Source organism: Patella vulgata, chromosome 6 (genome assembly GCF_932274485.2).
Source record: "Patella vulgata chromosome 6, xgPatVulg1.2, whole genome shotgun sequence".
Taxonomy (NCBI): domain Eukaryota; kingdom Metazoa; phylum Mollusca; class Gastropoda; family Patellidae; genus Patella; species Patella vulgata.
The window spans coordinates 15,608,414-15,628,752 of NC_065884.2; the positions used below are offsets into that span (position 1 = coordinate 15,608,414).

The following is a 20,339-nucleotide window of genomic DNA, read 5'->3' on the forward strand; positions in this document are numbered from 1 at the left end:
GGGGCCCCACCATTGTGTGAATCACCTACAGGCTGCATTTCTCATTGGATCATGAGCAATCATTTAAATAACATGATTGTATCTGTGCTTAGGACCACAACCCATTGCTTTTGCCAACCAACCCCACAGTTCTGAATGGATCAACTTGAAAGTGAAACTTGCCATATTGGTACTTATTCCTTATGCCCTAGGCACAGCACCTATTGATTTTGGTGCATGCCCGACCCTCGGGTGTCTATAAACACTCTACACACCACGATTCTTAACGGATTTTGTCCTAAAGACTTGAAATTTAAGTGAGAGCATCATGAATTGAAAATCACCATGAAATTCACTGTCTATTGAATCTATTCAAATTTTACACCAGCGTTACATGATCAATGGGTTGCATAACATCTGTGACAAATAAATTTAGTTTGCAAATTTGGAATAGTATGGTAGGCCTTCCCTATACAGTATTTAAAAACCCTATCAAATTACAATGTACACCTATACACGACTTGTGTGTGGGTTTAAATTTGATGAGTAATCTACAAAGAAACCACCACCCATTTTTGGGGGGGATAGGTAAAAGTTTTAGAAAGATCCTATGGTTAGATTCTGAGAAATCCGATTTGTGGACAAAACACAAAAAAAAAAATAATATAATGCCCAAGAAAAAATGAAACGAAATGAAATGCGCTTGGATTAAATAAGATTACAAAGAAATTGGAAATGAAATGAAAGAGGGTTTAATGTCCTACTCCTACTAGTCTGATGAAGACGGGCATACAAAATGCATGCAGTGTGCTATAGTATTAGGGAAATTTTGCCCGGACAGCAGCGCTTTGGCCTACTCTTATTTTGAATCCCAACTTTCACGGGTTCTTTTACGTGAAGGCCAGTGTGTAGCCTACACGGGACCTTGGTTTTTTGTCCCATCCAAACAACTATACGTTGTCCCTTGCCAGGCCCTCTGTCCTGCACCACTGACAAGGAGGAACCACACTGGAAAATCCTGATAAACCTTCTCGGCCAACGCAGGGATCGAACACATGACATCCAGGTTAGCGAGCCACCTTGGCTCCTGAAAATGCCCAAACAGAGAGAGAGAGAAATGGGGTTTAACATCAACTCAACCCAACCTAGGTCATTTCGGGACTAACATACCATATATGATTCAATTTTTTTTTTTCAATAATTCGCTTTTGCGACCCTACTCCTACACGTACACGTACAACCGGGAATTCGAAACCACGCCAGATGAGTCAATGACAGACCTTATGATACAACGCCCACGCGCTAACCATTTGGCCAATGCCCAAACAACAACTGCAAGTTAGCCTACATAATTATATAAATAATAATCGTAGTCTGACATGGCCTGTCGAAAAAGGTAAATCCCCGATTATTATTTTCAATGGTGTTAATTTGAAATTGTCATCATTTCGGAAGACTTTCAGATTGATCGTGGCGGATTTATTTTGTTGAGCAGCAAAATGTAGGTCACCGTCTTTGTTATCTCCCCTGTGGTCGTTCTTCAATTCCAAATTAACATAAAAGGTCTTCACTTCCGTTCGGTGCGTGAATACAAAAAACAAAAACAAATTTCAATATATTGTTGATTGTAGCAATCCTTAGATTAAATGTAAATCAAACTAATATTATAAATAAAACCGTGTCTTGCGGTCCCAGTGCTTTTTTTTTTAGTACAGTTTACTTTTTTGACTTCTTGAAAAGTTGAAAAATAAAAAACAATACAGAAAAACCTCCCAAGGCAAGGAAGGAGCTAAACTATTTACTATATACAAGCCGGCAACAAAGGCAAAGAAAGGGTTTTCCGGTGTAAAGCCCCTGAAATTACAGGAAGTAAACTAAGTGTTAAAGGTTGAGATGTACACAGATTTCTGTTCCTGAAACAGAAAAAAAGGATTTAGAATGGAGAATACCTTTTCCGTTGGATTAAAAAATAATATTGCTCCACAGCAAGAATATCTTCTTCAAGGCAGTATCGTTGATCTCCACAGAGAAGTATTGATACACAGATTAAGAGGACTTTGTGACAATGCTGACAAACAACCAGAAACATTCTCTGATCATGAAATGGTTTTCGTGCTAAGTACGTTGATTACATTTCATTTCTGTCTCGTGTCATTTCAGACTAAAAAAAATATGGCCTCAACATTTCGGACTTGGGCAGGTGACATTTCTGACTCGGTAGTTGATGTTTCTGACTCGGGAGTAAGTTGAAAGGAAAGGTTGTACACAACTGTCAAATTAATTGATAGTAAGCCAAAAACGATTTTATAAAAATAACATGCTGGTAAAATTTACCACTTGCCATGAAGTACAGCATGTGGAGTCGTGGATCACGCACCGTATAAACTTCCCAAGGAACGGCAAAATTTATGTTTTATTTCTATATATTTGTAATATGTATGTATTTATTAGAAATAGGTCAATTCAAAACACGAAAGAAAATATTAACATGAAACGTGGTTATTAAAAGGCTCCACCAAACGATAAAACATTAGTTGCACGAAAAGTGGTCAAGTAAGTCTGAACCGTTGTCAAACAGAGTCCGAAAGGTCATCTGTTTTGAGTCCGAAATGTTGCAGGACCGAAATGTTGTGCTACCAGTACGTTTATCTCTATTTGTCTGAAGCTTTAGTGCATAATTATCTCCCATGCTTAATTCAAAGTAGTAAGAAAAATTTCCATATTGTTATATTTTATTATCAACTTTCTGTCATTTGGCTTTCCGGTCTTTGATTAATCTGTATTATGTCCCTTTTGGACCCCTTATTGGACAATAAAGTTATAATCATTATAATACAGTCCCTATGTATATTATCAACAAACTCAAGTCTCACTCAACTGTAACTTGCTCATGTAAAAATCATTTACCAACACAGTCAGGTTATGAATTCAATAATTGCCATCATTTATATTTTCAGGAGGTGCCACTGCCCAGCAAAATCCTGTTTTATTTCGTGTCAGAAGGTCATTAGATCCCCCAGATGATCCATCGTGGTACGTATTTCTTCGTCCTTATTGTATTAGTTTATTATCTATAATTATTTCCTCCTTGGTACATGTGATATCAGTTTAATTTATTAGGGAACTGTCCTTAAATCTGCAATTAGTGAATTTAATTTCTAACCAGTCATCACCCCTTTTATTTAACTGTGCATACATGTAGGTCTTGCATGTTCTTGGTGAAATGGGTGAGGTCATTTACTCATGAATGAAATTATTGGTAGAGCAATTCATTATCTATAATAATGTTTCAGTATAAGATTGTCCAAATAACAAGGATGTAAAAGTCTATACGAATACTGCATGTTCTCCGATCTATACATATCTTTTCAAAAAAAAAAAAAGTTATTACTTCAGTTTGTAAATAAATTCTTTTCAGGCACATTAGATATTTAGGAACATCTGAAATTGGGGATAAAAATCGTCATACTCTAGTTCGAGCCTGTTTCGATGTAGCATGCTCAAATAATGTAGTAAAGTTTCTAAATGAAATGGGTTTCAGGTAATTTCAATATATTCATTGTTATGTTTGTGAAAAAGTTCTCTATTCAGCTAATAAAATCACTTACTTTGTATAAAGCATTAAAATCCAGATATGGAAATATTGTTTTCTAGAGATATGAAAAGAATCAAATTTCTATTTGTCTTCAAAAAGAATTTTTGTTTAACTTTGCATAGTATATTGCATTTCTTGATATTTGTCCTCAAACAGAATAAATATTAGAGCATATCAAGTTCTGCCGTGACCACAAAAGTTCATTATCTAACATGTAGCATTGATAATGATAACTGGTGTATCAAGCCTTCCCTAATCCACTGTAAACGAAGCTCAACAAAAGGCACAAAAGAATATTTAAAGAATATTTGATTGTTAATAAAATTTAGAAATGCATTTTTTTCATTTCAGGTCGGATCATGAATATTGTGTTAAAGGTTATTTCTTCCATAAAGGAAGAATGAAAGTTACTGTATCCAAGATTTATAGAGTAAGTAATCATGATAAAATATAATCAGATTGGTTGTCTATAATATAATATCTGGTCACCATTAATTATAATGGTAGATATTAAAATAAGACAAGATGTATTTCAGTTTATTTTTCATTTCATATTTGTTTTATATTATACCTTATTTTATATTTTACCTGTAGATGCCAGATGAATTTAAAATCATAATTTGTATAAATTGTTAGGGATTAGGTGATTTGTTTATGTGGGTCTAACTGAAAATTGAATAATTAGACAAAAGATATAAGATTTTATTTATTCAATAATCTGTCAAAGAAAATATCTGTTATGTCGATGTTTTATTTATGATGGTGCAAATAGGTTTTTCTTTCGTTTTATATGGTACAAATTTTCTGTTAAGTTGGTGTTTCATTTTAGATTGTACAGATTATCTGTTTAGTTGTTGATTCATTTTAGATGGTGCAGATTATCTGTTAAGTTATTGTTTCATAGGGGGATTGGATGGCCGAATGGTTATCGTGTGTGCACTGTATCATGAGGTCCGTCATTGAGTCAACTGGCGTGGTTTTGATTCCTCGATTGTATGTGACAAGGAGTTGTGTCGCCCGTCCAACCTCGTTTTCCTCCGTTTTCTTCCCGCTTCTAAAGACCTCTACATGCAAGCTATTTATTGAAATAAATTTGAACCATATGTTAGTTCCGAAATGACCTAGTTGGTGTCAAGTGGATGTTAAACCCCATTTCACTCTCCCTCTCTCTCTGGTGTTTCATTTTAGATGGTACAAATTATCTGTTAAGTTTGTTTTTAGATGGTACAAACTGGTGCACCCGATGGTAATACCCAGGAAGCTATGACACAATCCAGTCTGGTAGAACTTAGTGTAGTGGCACCAGCAGGGCAGGAACAAATAGCAGATGATATGAAGAACTTTGCTGAACAGCTTAAACCGTATCCTTGTTACTTAAAGTAGCTAAGTATCTAACTCAATATCATCCGAAGTCTTCGATGTTGAAAACATGAATTATTTGTCAATTTAAATCAACATTGATGTTGTGATCTTACCAGGAAAAGACAGGCTTCTGATATCCAATATTTAAGACAAAATAAACATTTTACCATTCGTGTACCATAATGCGTTTGAGCGCCGTTTTTAACAAGGAACTTGAAGAACGAGGCTAGACATATTCCACAATTCATGTCAAACGGTGACGTAATATTCTTATCGGGAGAGCGTGCACAATAAATAATATTGGTGTAGACTGGAATAACCAGATGCTAAAGATTGCCATTCGATTGAGACTTCTGGCATATTTCGCCGAACACAACTGATTTTAAATTAGAGTAAAAACGAAAAAGATTGAATGCAAATCAGTTTATATTCATTCATATTACATTATTATATGCATTGCGACCCATTTGTGCCAATTTCTAGGTCCCAAATATTAGCGACTTTTAAGACATACACCTTTGTTCTCTACACTTTGTTATTATGCAATAACTCTTTGAAAACTTTTGAGATAAATTGTACACATACATGTGCAAGAAAATATCCATCTTCTGGTATATTAAAGGTAATTATTTTCAGGTTTATGATCAAACACCAAAGGGTATGTTTCCTTATCTTTATTTAGTCTTGTACAGCTAGAGAAAGTTGACCAGAAGAGATTATCAGTACAGTGAAGATATTAAAACTATTGTTGACGAAATTGTGTAATGTGCAATGGTGCATATATATATCTGTAACAATTTCCTGAACAATCATGTTCACTTCACAGAGATATGAACATCAATAAATAATAGCTGATAGATTTTGAATGATGGTTGGGGAATAATGGTGATTGCAACTGGAGAAAAATAGATTAGTGTACACTCTATTATAGACTTCAGAGTGATATTAGAATGTGACCAACAGTGTTTTAAACACAATATCTACTGGTATTCTAAATAGTCACAGCTAATGTGAGCAGTGAACAGATTCTAAAGCCGAGTTTAGGCTTCAATCAATAATCAGTGGTTCCTGAATACAGAACAAGCTATTATTTGTATAAATTTTAATAAAATGTCAAAAATCAATACAACAAGTATTACTGTTATTCAACCAAATCATTTCATTTTAACCTTTCTGAACGTAAGTAACAGTATCGGTACAGTTCTGCTTTTATTTGCCCACATATTTTTCTAAACCACTTGGGATTGTTCTGGTAGCTATACGGAGCAACCCTATCAAAAATCAGAATACTTCTCCTTTCACCAAAAAGTGCACTACCGATTAGAGTTTTTGATTTTCTTTTTTCAAATTTTCTTGGATTGTTGAGCTAGTCGTAACCGGGAATCCTATCAAAATTCAGAATCGTTATTGTCTCTGTTAAATAGTTTGAGATTTTTTGGATCAAACTTATGTTCAGAGTGATGAGGTATCCTAGGTTTGAAACAAAATAGAGTATTAACATATTATATTTGTGCTGCAACTGGTCTAATGAAGACCTGTATATGCCATGCTTTGTCCTATGAGGGAAATATTGCCTGGATAGTAGTGGTACTCGTATTTTGATTTCCATCTGTCGAGGGATCTTGGGTATATCTAACTTTTGACCTCCTAGTTACTGATCCATCATTATACCCACAAAACCACAAAATCAATCTTGCATTTGAAACTTTTTGAATACGTATTACAAACTGCAAACTAAGCAGTTCACAAGCTATTTGTTTTTATGTGTTATGCTTAAAGGCAATATGACACCCAAATTCTAATTTGTTTTAATTTATAATTTATTAAAAGGAATCTATTATACTGCTATACTGTTGAAATGTTGAGAAATTGCATCCTGTTTTTATTTTAAATATGACCAATCTCTTATATCTAATAGATTGTAATTTGGAATGGAATAAAATAGTAGCAGAATAAGGTTTTGCGATCTGCATAAACAGAAATCTAAGTACTGTATAAGTTTAACATCACAACAACAATTTAATTAGACCATTCGGAGACAAATATTGCTCCAATGGAGTTGGAGAATGGGGATACACCTAGGGGGGTACATTTTAATTAATAAAGACATGAAATAATTAAATGTTTATTCTCAAATTGGATTTCTATACATTTATCATGCTGGTGTTATTAACATGAATTTTTATAAAATAAAATATAAAAAATAAGATAATTCAATTAGATCTGCCAAATTTGGTTAGATTTGTTCTTCAGGCTCATGCAAGTAAACTGGAAAAAATGTGTGTCAGGGGATCACTAGACCTGTAATTAGTGTTGCAGAAGCGGAAATAATTTTAGATGTGCCTGTCAAAATGTAAGTCACCAATGAACCAGTATTTGACATTTTAAACTTTATGCCAGTCACTGCCAGACATGTATTCCAAATATCATTAAAAATACTGATAAAAGACAGATTTGTGCTACCAGACAAAATGACAGGAATACAGGGGCCTACATATTGATTTTGATTAGTGAGATGTTTTGCAAAAATGACACCATCTTATGCACAGGTCCCCCTTAAAAAAGTTTTGAATCTATAGTCCCTGAAATGCCATTTCCTGGTCTTTGGGGAAGGTTTTCCAGAATTCTGATGGTGAGGAAACACTTACAACATTAGTAAAATTGAGTACTACTGGGTATGTATGGGAATTTATTAAGAATTTTGCTAGAACGTACAAAGTACTGTGAATCTTTGAGAACTTATGAAAGTCATAATAATTACATCATTTACATGTACATGGACTTTTATCTTCAATATATTGTTGTGGTGAATATACACAAATAAGCAAAGATATTACTATGACCTCATATTTTCATCAAGCGCCCGCGCTCAGTCAAGTTTGAACACCTACCAGCTATTTTGTCACCCAATTTAATCATAATGTCTAAAAAAACCTCCATACATGGAAACTTTGTGAACACTTGGCACATATTGTGATTTTCAATCAAAGTGATCATATGTCATGTATACAATAATAAACAATCAATACCACATATTGTCAAAACTCCAAACAGTTGTAACTTTGCTCACAATAACAGAACAGTAGGACGTTAACCCCCCCACCCCCATTTCATTTCACTCAGAATAAAGTAATTTGAATGATATTTTCAATATATTCATTTTGCATTAGCGATTTTTGAACTATTATAGAGAGAGAGAAATGGGGTTTAACGTCCACTCGACACAAACTAGGTCATTTCGGGACTAACACATGTTTCAATTTTATTTCAATCATAGGGGGCTTTAGCAGTAGGAGGAAACCGGAGGACCCGGCAAAAACCCACGAGGTTGGACAGGCGACCCTACTCCTTGTCACGTACAACCGAGGAATCGAAACCGCAAGAACAGCCAGCTCTGTATCTAATTCTTAAATAATGCATCTTTAAATATTGTAAATAATAATAATAAAAAAATGTGCAGTAAAAAAAAGTAATCAAGTGATTAAGGAAGAAAAGGAAAGGAGAATTTTAATATTTTCTATCTAAAATGTGACAAAAAAAAAAAATGAATTTCAAGGCCAAGTAGCTTATCACTTGCTCCAAATTGTTTTCACTCTGAATGTATCAGTTGAAATATATATTTCTTCACCATTCTATCTCATGGCTAACCCTTTGTATGTACGGTCCAATTGACATGCAGTTTCATAATAAAGTCAGTATTTGTTAATATCTTGTCATTTCAACAGTCTTTTTAAGTGATATTTGAATGTCTTTGAATTGGCAAGTCCAACACCCAACAACAAAAAAGCATAGAAAAACAGCATGATCACAAATTTATGTTGTTGAAAAAAAGTGGGTTGAACACTTCTGTTAGTTTGGTTGCTGTTATTTTTATCCACATAAATCAGTATATACTTCAATCGAATAACTTCATTATTCTGAACCACGTAATATTTTTCTGGCACATCACCACCCATACTGTTAGATGCATAAGCTCTGGATTTCTTCTTTGATCCATCTGTTTCGTTGGTTTGACATTTGACCGTCGGATCATCAATCATCTCGCACACAGCTATCAACCCAAACATTTTCCCTATTCCACTATTAGCCCACGTAAATCCAGAGGGGCTGTAATTTAAGGAAACACCCAATTCTCCAGATAAATATGTACCCTCACCAAACACGGAGGTCTTGTTCATATGAGAAGCTAAACCATTGTGTAAAATAGAATGAAAATTTTCAGTTCGACTTCCGTGATAAGCATACATCAATTTCCTATTCCGACGAATCTCTTGAAATTTTTCATTACTAGCCTCACTGGGTTCCAATTCAAAAATATAACTTGGAGGTGGAACTGGGGAATTGTTTCCTGTTAGTTTTTGTATCGATTCAAAACTGTCTTTATCACTAAGTGATCTCAAATTGAACCGCTTTGATTCAAAAATCCACTTCAAAAGACTTAATGCATGGTCTGAGAGTTTGTTTATCTCTTTTGAAATATTTGTTATCTTTGGAATTTCTTTGAAAACTTTCTCTAGTGCAGCTTTATCTTTTTCTGTATCCGACTGTAAAAACATTGGAGGGAAGGGTCGAAGTACTGTATCATATCTGTAACTGTGTAATGCAGCAGAAAATAAACTTAGATGTAAATCAGCTGCCTGGGGATCCAGTTGGATCTTTTCTTCAATAAATCGAATTGTTTCACTTCTATCTTGAGCAGACATCTTTATATCAGACTCAACAATCTATACCACAAAGTTGATGGGCTTTCGGTTGATATTTAGTTTCTTATTCCCCTCATCGTGCAGTACTGTCTAGGTGTAGATCATTCATTTAAAGACAAAAATTATATCAGCATTCATTCATTCATTGAACGTGACCGTCAACACAAATAAAACATTAATTTGGCAAGTCACTGTTGCCAGCAATTAATGTCAATAATGGAAACTTTACTATATTCTACTAGCTACCATGCCTTTTATCCGCCAAGTACTAACGTATATTGTTAAGAATACGTGGAAGTGTTGCATTTACTTCTGTTGTGCAGTAATGAACGAAGGCGAGCATACAAAAAGTACATTAGAGTTATCTGCCCTTGATTTACGTTACACAGGGGCTTGACCAAGACGCTTAATGGGCTAGTTCAGAGCTGAACTAATAATGGGCTTGACCACGGTTAGATTTATTTCTTAAGGCCAGATTTGGCCAAAGATCACGGGATGTAAACAGGGCTAGCGCTAACCCCATCCCTGGCCAAACCCACACTCGTGTTAACAATCACTTGCCCAAACCTTATAAATAACATCACAGCGAACTTACGAAATCTGGAGGTGGCCTTCAGGCTTAAGTGTAAGAAATAGATGTAGCCCTTGACTTGACGGCGCTATTGCACTTTCGTACCTCTACCAGTTCCCGTGGTCGTAGGAACTTGAAATTATTAGAGGATGTTAAGGGGGACTAGCAATGACCACACACCAAATTTCAGCCGAATCGATCAATAACTTTTTATTTTACTGACCTTTTAATTTCTAACGAGAGAGAACTTCATCTGTTTGACGCCATTTGCTTTGTTTACTATTTAGACTCGAATAACAAGACACTAAGACGGAAACCGACACACTGCACTAGCTGCCGATCTCTGCAGTTCATAAAAATTAATATAATTTTCGTATACTTTAATTTTTGCGCGAAGCCACCATGTTCTATAAAATACTATTTGGTGTTGATCAGTGGATTGGCCTTTAGGTGTAAATATTGCCGTGACCTTGATTTTGACCTTGAGTCTTAACTTCCCATCCATATCAGGGCCTTTGCGTTTATGATTGCCGTGGCCTTATTTCTTACTGTATTTTCAAAGTTAATGTTCGAGGTGAAAGCAGAGACGACGTCCTTCAGAAAAGATAATTGGGTCAAAGTCGTAGGTCAAGGTCATAATACAGAAAACTAAACTCAAACTTTTCAAAGTCATTTTTTGAACATTTGACCTTGACCCCGTAACCGTTTTCGAAGGCTATCATCTTGGCTTGAATCATGGACGTTTACCTTGGTTCTGTCACACACTGCTCGGTCAGAAAAGGGTCAAACGCAGAGGGGCCGTGTCCGAAAGGAAGTCAATGGGCGTGGTCAATGTGAAAGGTCGTGGTGACCTCCACTAGTCACCGTTAACCATCCGTGACCTTGACCCTGACCTAGTGTCCGAACTTCCCATCCATCTCGGGCCCTTTGCGTTTATGCGTGCCGTGACCTTATTTCTTACTGTATTATCAAAGTTAATGTTCGAGGTGAAAGCAGAGACGGCGTCATTCAGAAAAGATAATTGGGTCAAAGTCGTAGGTCAAGGTCATGTTACAGAAAACTAAACTCAAACTTTTCAAAGTCATTTTTGGGACAGGGCCAGGGTAAACGTCGATGGTTCAAGCCAAGATGATGGGCTTTGAAAATGGTTACGGGTCAAGCTCGTAAGTCAAGGTCAAATGTCCCAAAACTGACCTTGAAAAGTTTGAGTTCAGTTTTCTATAACATGACCTTGACCTACGACTTTGACCCAATTATCTTTTCTGAGGGACGTTGTCTTTGCTTTCACCTCAAGCATTAACTTTGATAATACAGTAAGAAATAGGGTCACGGCAAGCATAAACGAAAAGGGCCCGAGATTGATGGGAAGTTTGGACTCAAGGTCGAAGTCAAGGTCACGGATGGTTAAAGGTGACTAGTGGAGGTCACCACGAACTTTCACATTGACCACGCCCTTTGACTTCCTTTCGGACACGGGCCCCTCTGCGTTTGACCGTTTTCTGACCGAGCAGTGTGCGACAGGGCCAAGGTAACCGTCGATGGTTCAAGCCACGATTATGGGCTTTGAAAATGGTTATGGGATCAAGGTCGTAAGTCAAGGTCAAATGTCCCAAAACTGACTTTGAAAAGTTTGAGTTCAGTTTTCTGTAACATGACCTTGACCTACGACTTTGACCCATTTATCTTTTCTGAAGGACGTTGTCTCTGCTTTCACCTCAAGCATTAACTTTGATAATACAGTAAGAAATAGGGTCACGGCAAGCATAAACGAAAAGGGCCCGAGATTGATGGGAAGTTTGGACTCAAGGTCAAAGTCAAGGTCACGGATGATTAAAGGTGACTAGTGGAGGTCACCACAACCTTTCACATTGACCACGCCCATTGACTTCCTTTCGGACACGGGCCCTTTGCGTTTGACCCTTTTCTGACCGAACAGTGTGCGACAGGACCAAAGTAAACGTCGATGGTTCAAGCCAAGGTGATAGCCTTCGAAAATGGTTACGAGGTCAAGGTCGTAAGTCAAGGTCAAATGTCCCCAAACTGACTTTGAAAAATCCGAGTTTAGTTTTTCTGTAAGATGACCTTGACCTACGACTTTGACCCAAGTAACTTTTCTGAAGGACGTCGTCTCTGCTTTCACCTCGAACATTAACTTTGATAATACAGTTAGAAATAAGGCCACGGCAAGCATAAACGCAAAGGGCCCGAGATGGATGGGACGTTTGGACTCAAGGTCAGAGTCAAGGTTACGGATGGTTAACGGTGACTAGTGGAGGTCACCACGACCTTTCACATTGACCACGCCCATTGACTTCCTTTCGGACACGGACCCTCTGCGTTTGACCGTTTTCTGACCGAGCAGTGTGCGACAGGACCAAGTTAAACGTTCATGATTCAAGCCAATGTGATAACCTTCGAAAATGGTTACGGGGTCAAGGTCGTAAGTCAAGGTCAAATGTCCCAAAAATGACTTTGAAAAATTTGAGTTTAGTTTTCTGTAACATGACCTTGACCTACGACTTTGACCCAATTATCTTTTCTGAAGGACGTCATCTCTGCTTTCACCTCGAACATTAACTTTGATAATACAGTAAGAAATAAGGCCACGGCAAGCATTAACGCAAAGGCCCCGATATGGATGGGAAGTTTGGCCTCAAGGTCAAAATCAAGGTCACGGCAATATTTACACCTAAAGGCCAATCCACTGATCAACACCAAATAGTATTTTATAGAAAATGGTGGCTTCGCGCAAAAATTAAAGTATACGAAAATTATATTAATTTTTATGAACTGCAGTGTTAGGCAGCTAGTGCAGTGTGTCGGTTTCCGTCTAAGTGTCTTGTTATTCGAGTCGGTTTCCGTCTTAGAGTCTTGTTATTCAAGTCTAATTAGTAAACAAAGCAAATGGCGTCAAACGGATGAAGTTCTCTCTCGTTAGAAATTAAAAGGTCGGTAAAATAAAAAGTTATTTATCGATTTGGCTGAAATTTGGTGTGTGGTCATTGCTAGCCCCCCTTAACATCCTCTGAAAATTTCAAGGGCCTATGACCACGGGAACTGGTAGAGGTACGAAAGTGCAATAGGGTACGAAAGTGCAATAGCGCCGACTTGGCCACTGCCTACTTTATTTTTACTGGCGAAAAAATATGATAATAATTGTTTTTTCACTTCAACCCTTAAATGACACTTCAGTTTAACAATCCTGCATTATCAATTAATTAATTTATTTTATTACCGGTAGGCCTACAGATCTTCAACTGGGATGTAGATGTAGCCCATAGCCATAGGCCTATGGGAAGGGCCAGTTGTAACTTGTAGAAAATGCGGGGCCCAATTTGGGAGGTCCAAAGTTGCCTCATATGAATATATTGCAAAATATAAATAACTTTAACTAGGCCCATATTCATCTATGCTTTACTCCACAATTAGTAGGCCTAGGCCTGATTGATTAGTAGGCTACCGGTACTTGAAAATAGCCACGTTCACCTGGCAGTGCTGCTGCCAGATTGCCTGGAAATATTTTTAAGCATAGGGAGCTGAGGAGACCATTTGGGGAAATTAGACAAATATGCCAAAAAACAACCCTGTGGAAGACACAATTTTTTTTATTATTCTAATTTCCCACCATTTTGAAATAAAATTAAAATTTGACATAATAAGAATTTCAACACTGTATCTTCTGGTAGACCTACCAAGTATTAAGGTGGAAAATATTATTTTTCCTTTACTTTTAAAGGAGCTAAACTATATAATAATGTAATATGAATGTATATAAACTGATTTACATTCAATCGTTTCTGTTTTTACTGTAATTTCTAATCAGTTATGTTCCACAAAATGCGCCAAAGTCTCAATTAAATGACAATCTTTAGCGTCTGGTTATTCCAGTCTACACCAATGGTATTTATTGCACATACTCGCCAGATAAGAATATAGGGTCACCATTTGACATGACTTGTGGAATATGTTTAGCCTCGTTCTTTGAGTCCCTTGTTCCAAATGGCGCTGAAACGCATTATGGTACACAATTCGTGTACCAATGGTAAAATGTTTATTTTGTCTTGAATATTGGATATCAGAAACCCATCTTTTCCCTGTAAGATCACAAGACCAATGTTGATTTGAATTGACAAATAATTTGTGTTTTCAATGTCGAAAATTTTTGATGATATTGAGTTAGAGACTTAGCTACTTTAAAATAAAAAAGTTTGAGACCCAAAATTTTTTTGGGTTGAGAGGTGCAGAAACACAACATTATATTTTTGTGGTCTTACAGATCTAGAGTAGGCCTACCATTAGTTTCCAAAATGTTACAGATTTAAAATGTGCTCTTGAATAAGATAGGCTACTTCATTCCTGTATTCCAGTATATAGGCCTACCTTGTTGTAAATGGGTACCGGTAGGCCTATAATGCAAAAAATCTGTTGCACTCTTTTGGTCACACAAGTTGAGTCTCTTAGATTTAAAGGGCTCAGGTGTAAAGGGAGACAATTAAGCTTGACCTGTGTACTCCGGGTGAAATGAAATGGAGTTTAACATCTTACTGTTCTGCACCGACTGGACTAATGAAAACCAGTAAAGTCAGGGTGAGGATAAAGAGCATTATTGTACGATACATGATGGCCTTAGCATTATAGGATATATAATGGCCCTGTAAAATAGCATCCTACAATATAGCCGTCACTGGTCTGTTGGCAAAACCTTATAAATATTATGCACTAGTACACGACAATCAAAAATCCAGACTTTGTGAAAAATGGAGTTCCACACATTTACGCACCAATAGAACACTGAGAAATTCCAGACACATGTCAAGTGAAGCTAAATTGATAATGTCTGCGGTCGAAATGAGGACATCAATTCAGTTTTAAAATTTAACAATATCCTACTATCCTGAAGAAATATCAAAAAAATTTGAATATAATATTTATGAATGAAAAACAATCTGTGTATTCATATTTAACAAATATTTTTTTCAACATATCGTTAAATCTTTACAATTAATATAAAATCATATACCCATATAAAAAAAAAAATCTAACAATGAACATAAATCAAAGCATTTTCCATGATCAAATGACAAATAAATAATATAAATAAATAGCTACCCAGTTAAAAAGTATATTATTTAGGCTGGGAACTGATTATTAGTGATATAAATAGAACTATTTAAATAATACAAAACATTTATTATGACAAAATATGATATATAACATGTCAATTGTTTTATTTCATCTTTTAAAAAAAAATAATCAGTTACGTACTTCACAACTCTTTATTTATTTCACAAGGCAAATATATTTTATAATATTCTGCCATCAGTACATTGAGCTTAGAATTAGAAATGAACAAAAACATTTGACAAGATTTAAATGTAAATGTTATGAGAAAAGGTCTACATAGGACCAAGCAACTTTTATTTAAACACATCTGCTACAAAATGTTGGAAGCCAAATTATCACTCTTTTCTACCCATGTTCTTGTAGACTTAATTGTGAAGAATTAGTATATTCTATTGATCATTTATTTGATTTGATTTGAAGGATAATGGAGAAGCATCATGTTGTTATTTATGGAATAACAAGTACTAGTTTATTAACATGCATCATTACTGGTAAATACATAGGGTGTTACCACTAATTACAATGTTAATTAACCAGCAATTAACCGTTCAATCTCATTGATAATCTCTTAACTACTGTAATGAAACATGAAATACAGGTATATGATTATTTTATTTTGATGTTTTTATCAAAGCAACCTGGATACTGTTGGGATTCTCTGGCACCAATTACAATTTTCATCCAGTGAAAATTGTACATTCAAGTTTGTTTCCCAAAAGGCTGGTCAAACATGTCATCTTGTAGACTTGATAAAAAGTCCCTGTAAGTGAAAACAACACATAACATTATTCCATTTAAAATCACAATTCTCCACATGGAAGCCATCATAACCAAACTCAAGTTACCAGGCAATGAAACATAAATCAACTAGCAATTAAGTATCGTGGGCCATCCATAAAAACTGTCATGATTGGAGTACCCAAATGAACTGAAAAAGGACAAATAAAATGTGGAAAATTTGGTTTAGGCATTTCCTCCTTTTGACCAGAACAGTCTATTAACCTAATGTAGGTGAATTCTCTAGTGGGGCAATTTCACTAACAGTAACAGAATGACAAATATGACTGCAACGCTAGCCCTGGTTCATCCGATTAACAACCGGTAGTTATAAACTAATCCATTAAATATGATTAAATTTGAATTATGTTAGATTTAGATAAAAAGCTAGCCATTTTGCTATATAGTTCAAAAATAGATAATGAAAAATGAATATATTGAAAATTTCATTTGAATTACTTTATTCTGAGAGAAGTTATCACTGTTTAAAGATGTAACGTAGATTGTTTATGACCATAGGTAGCAACGATCTTTGACAATCAAGACTATGTCGTTAAATTTTAAAATTTAAATTTCAGCCATCCGATGTTCTAAAGAGTTGAATATAGGCTTTGCATGTGAATAAATGTCTAAATAATAATTTATATAAAATTTGAAACCAGAAAAAAAGACCTGTAATAGGCAAATTTAACTCTTACATAATGCGGTAGTGAAATAAATTTAAAATAATTTATTTGAAAAGGCTTCGGATTGATGTTTATTAATATTACAATCAACACTTACCCCAATGGATTTTGATCTGATGATTCCCCTCCATTCATCATTGTGCTATGAGGACTGTATCTCTTCGGTGGCTCTACGAAAAGTGACAAAAGTTAAAGATACATTATGGGAGATATTTATAGAGAGTTGGCCATTCTTGCTATAACAGTTCAAAAGTAGATGATGAAAGAAGAATATATTGAAAAATTCAGTCAAATTACTTTATTCTGAATATAGTTATCATCGTTGTAATATTTGCCTAGAAATGGTAGCGAAATGTGTATACACCTTCGCCGAACGTTTGATTGACAGGCGTTAACTCCACCTACATATCTCGATTATCAAGTAAAGTTTTCAATGGCATACGGAAACGCTTTACAGCGGCCTCGCTAAGTACACTCTATCATTTAGCCTCAATCTAACTGCCGTATTTTCATCAGGTTACCCCTTATCTGATTTAATCAATTAGTGAAATCCTATTTAAATCCGAGCTGTAGCCGAGCCATCCGTGGGTCTACAGAGTTGATTTTGGTCTTGTTGTTTAAAAAAAGGTCTAATTTATAATTTCTATAACATCTGAAGCCTAAATTAAGACTTGCAATAATCAGATTTAGCTCTTGCATAATGCATGTTTAATAATACTAATTAATAATAATAATTAATAACAATAATTAATTCTTATTAATAAGAATAATCCCAAGAGATTCAGTATCCTGCATGAAACAAAGTTAGGGTGGGGTAGTGAAATAAGCTTCAACAGGTCTGTCCATTCATCTATACCAATTTTGTTTCCAGAGCATATCTCACAAACAGTTCAAGATACTTTTTTGAAACTTTGTTCACACATCAACCTATTACAGCATTTGTGCCTTTTGAACTTTTGCTACCGGTAATTGGAAATTTCTTGAGTTTAATAATTTTTGAGTTTCCATGGAAATAAATTTGACTTGTTTTGATATATAAGAGCACTCAAAGTTGATGACTGAATCTTCTAGTTTAATTACACAAGCCTATTATTTCATGTTTTACTGGTTTGTCATTGATGCATTAAAACAACAAGAGCATCGCTAATGCTGCAATATACGTCCACATTCCAGCTTTGATTGATATGGTACTTTTTAAAATGAAGAGAATGAAATATGAAATGGCTGTAATATGATCAGAGGCCAAGAAGGCTAGGCGTCGGGTTTGTTTTGCCAAATTTACAGACAAAATACTAACAATAAAGTGGGCGTGACACTGCCCCACGAGGTCGGGGCAAGCATCAAAATAAATAGTTGCTGTCTTTATGGTATAAGGAATAAATATGCAAAATTCCAAGATGATCCATTCAGAATTGCAGCCTGTAGATGATAAATACAAAAACTGGGCGTGGCTCTGCCCATGGGGGTTGGATATGGAAACAATATAAATAGGTACCATCCTGTTATTGAAATGACAACATCAATAGTTGCCGTCCTTAGGGTATAAGGAATAAGTATACCAAGTTCCAAGATAATCCATTCAGAATTGTGGCCTTTGGGCGTGAAAGGCAAATATTGGGCGTTGCTCTGCCCCTGGGCGTCGGGGCATTCACCAAAATCAATAGTTGATGCCCTTAGGCTATAAGGAATACATATGCCAAATTCCAAGTTGATCCATTCAGAATTCCGGCCTGTAAACGATAAACATAAAAATTGGGCGTGACTCTGCCGCTGGGTGTCGTGACATGCAGTTGTCGTCCTTAGGCTATAAGGAAAACATATCCCAAGTTCAAAGACAATCCATTAAGAATCGTGGCCTGTAGGCAACTCACAGAGACACAAAGAACAAAATGGGTGTGGCTCTGCCCCTGGGGGTTGGGAAATCACAAAAAAAATAGAGGTCAGCCTTAGGATATAACGTATAGGTATAAAAAAGTTTTTCGAGATGATCGATTAAGCATTGCAGGCTGTAAGTGACATAGACACACAAAAAGAAAATGGATGTGGCTCTGTCCCTGGGGGCTGGGCATTTACCACAAACAATAGGGATGTTCCTTAGGATAGAAGGAGAAAGTATGCAAAGTTTCAAGGTGATACGTTAAGAATTGCGGTCTGTAGATGACAAACAATGAATACAAGAAATGGGCGTGGCTCTGCCACTGGGGGGTCGGGCATGCACCAAAAAACAATAGGGATCATCCTTAGGGTCTAAGCAATTCATATGAAAATTTTTCAAGACGATCGATTATGAATGTGGACGTATAAAAAGGTATACCGACACAAACTGATTTCAACAATGAGTGGAAGATAATCATGGGATAAATTTAAGAAAATCAATGAAGCTAATGGTCAATTGTTACTTGTTGACTATTAAGTCGAGGAACGTATTTTTTAATAAAATGGTTTTCCATTAATTTCCTTTTCGTGGTGTCATCGACTTTCATTTTATAAAAAGGGAAAATTTGAAATTTTACTTTACTTGGCACAAATGTAAAAATTATTTAAATATAGATTATTCCATCCGAATATTAGTATTTTTTGATATATATATATATGTCCAAAATTATTAGCACAAAGCTGCACTACTTTGTTTCACGGTAAATGATGAAAAGATAAAAAGGTATACCGACACAAACTGATTTCAAGAATGAGTGGAAGATAATCATGGGATAGATTTAAGAAAATTAATGAAGCTAATGGTCAATTGTTACTTGTTGACTATTAAGTCGAGGAACGTATTTTTTAATGAAATGATTTTCCATTAATTTCCTTTTCGTGGTGTCATCGACTTTCATTTTATAAAAATTACAAAGCGTTCTGAAAAATAAGTTTAACAAAGGCTATCAGAAAACACTCACAAAAACCCGAATTTTACATGGGAGACAACTCTTTAAAGCATATCACGCCGAATTTTACATGGGAGACAACTCTTTAAAGCATATCACGCCAGTTTGACATTGTTAGACGGAGTTATCTCCTCCGAACCAAGTGAAACCGAAGTCTGAAATTAAATCCCAATCTGACAAAAGTACTTAATATTCTTAAAAGACAAATTATTAATAATAAATTTGGTACTAAATTATAATAACGAATGACACCCAAACATAAGACTTTTTAAAAATGTACATCCTGAAAACGCACATGTACTTGCAGTTACATGAATTTATAATTTATTTAGTGTGAGAGAGAGAGAGAGAGAGAGAGAGACATTGTCATTGCAGTACCAAAAGGTCTTTAGCAGTGGGAGGAAAGGGGGAGAAAACGGTGGTTTGAAACGTCAACAAATAACCGGTATAAATACTTCTAACACTTACAAAGCGTTCTGAAAAATAAGTTGAACAAAGGCTCTCAGAAACCACTCACAAAAACCCGAATGTTACATGGGTGACAACTATTTAAAGCATATCACGTCAGTTTGACATTGTTAAATGGAGTTTGACATTGTTAAATGGAGTTATCTCCCCAAAATCGGGCATGCACCCAAAAGAAAAGGGACCAACCTC

At 35.6% G+C, this 20,339-nt stretch overlaps 3 protein-coding genes across 3 annotated transcripts in view; 1 reads left to right on the forward strand and 2 right to left on the reverse strand.

Annotated features, from left to right (window-relative positions):
* The first annotated feature begins 1,544 nt into the window (after positions 1 to 1,544).
* Positions 1,545 to 7,121, forward strand: LOC126823838 (mediator of RNA polymerase II transcription subunit 18). Its single transcript, XM_050552862.2, has 6 exons — positions 1,545 to 2,098; positions 2,937 to 3,012; positions 3,398 to 3,520; positions 3,926 to 4,004; positions 4,796 to 4,935; positions 5,619 to 7,121. The coding sequence occupies exons 1-6, from the start codon at positions 1,918 to 1,920 to the stop codon at positions 5,665 to 5,667; spliced, it is 648 nt and encodes a 215-aa protein (XP_050408819.1). The 5' UTR covers positions 1,545 to 1,917; the 3' UTR covers positions 5,668 to 7,121.
* On the reverse strand, positions 7,049 to 9,918 carry LOC126823837 (protein mono-ADP-ribosyltransferase PARP16). Its single transcript, XM_050552861.1, has one exon. It carries the CDS (start codon positions 9,637 to 9,639, stop codon positions 8,650 to 8,652), a length of 990 nt encoding a protein of 329 aa, XP_050408818.1. The 5' UTR covers positions 9,640 to 9,918; the 3' UTR covers positions 7,049 to 8,649.
* Positions 9,919 to 13,797: 3,879 nt separating this feature from the next.
* Positions 13,798 to 20,339, reverse strand: part of LOC126823600 (putative uncharacterized protein DDB_G0284213) — a 32,884-nt gene continuing 26,342 nt past the window's right edge. Inside the window, exons 18-19 of the mRNA XM_050552527.2 lie at positions 16,895 to 16,967; positions 13,798 to 16,094 (exon numbers count right to left, since the gene is read on the reverse strand). Coding sequence (XP_050408484.1) covers positions 16,034 to 16,094; positions 16,895 to 16,967 — 134 coding nt within the window. The 3' untranslated portion in view covers positions 13,798 to 16,033. The remainder of the gene's footprint in view (positions 16,095 to 16,894; positions 16,968 to 20,339) is intronic.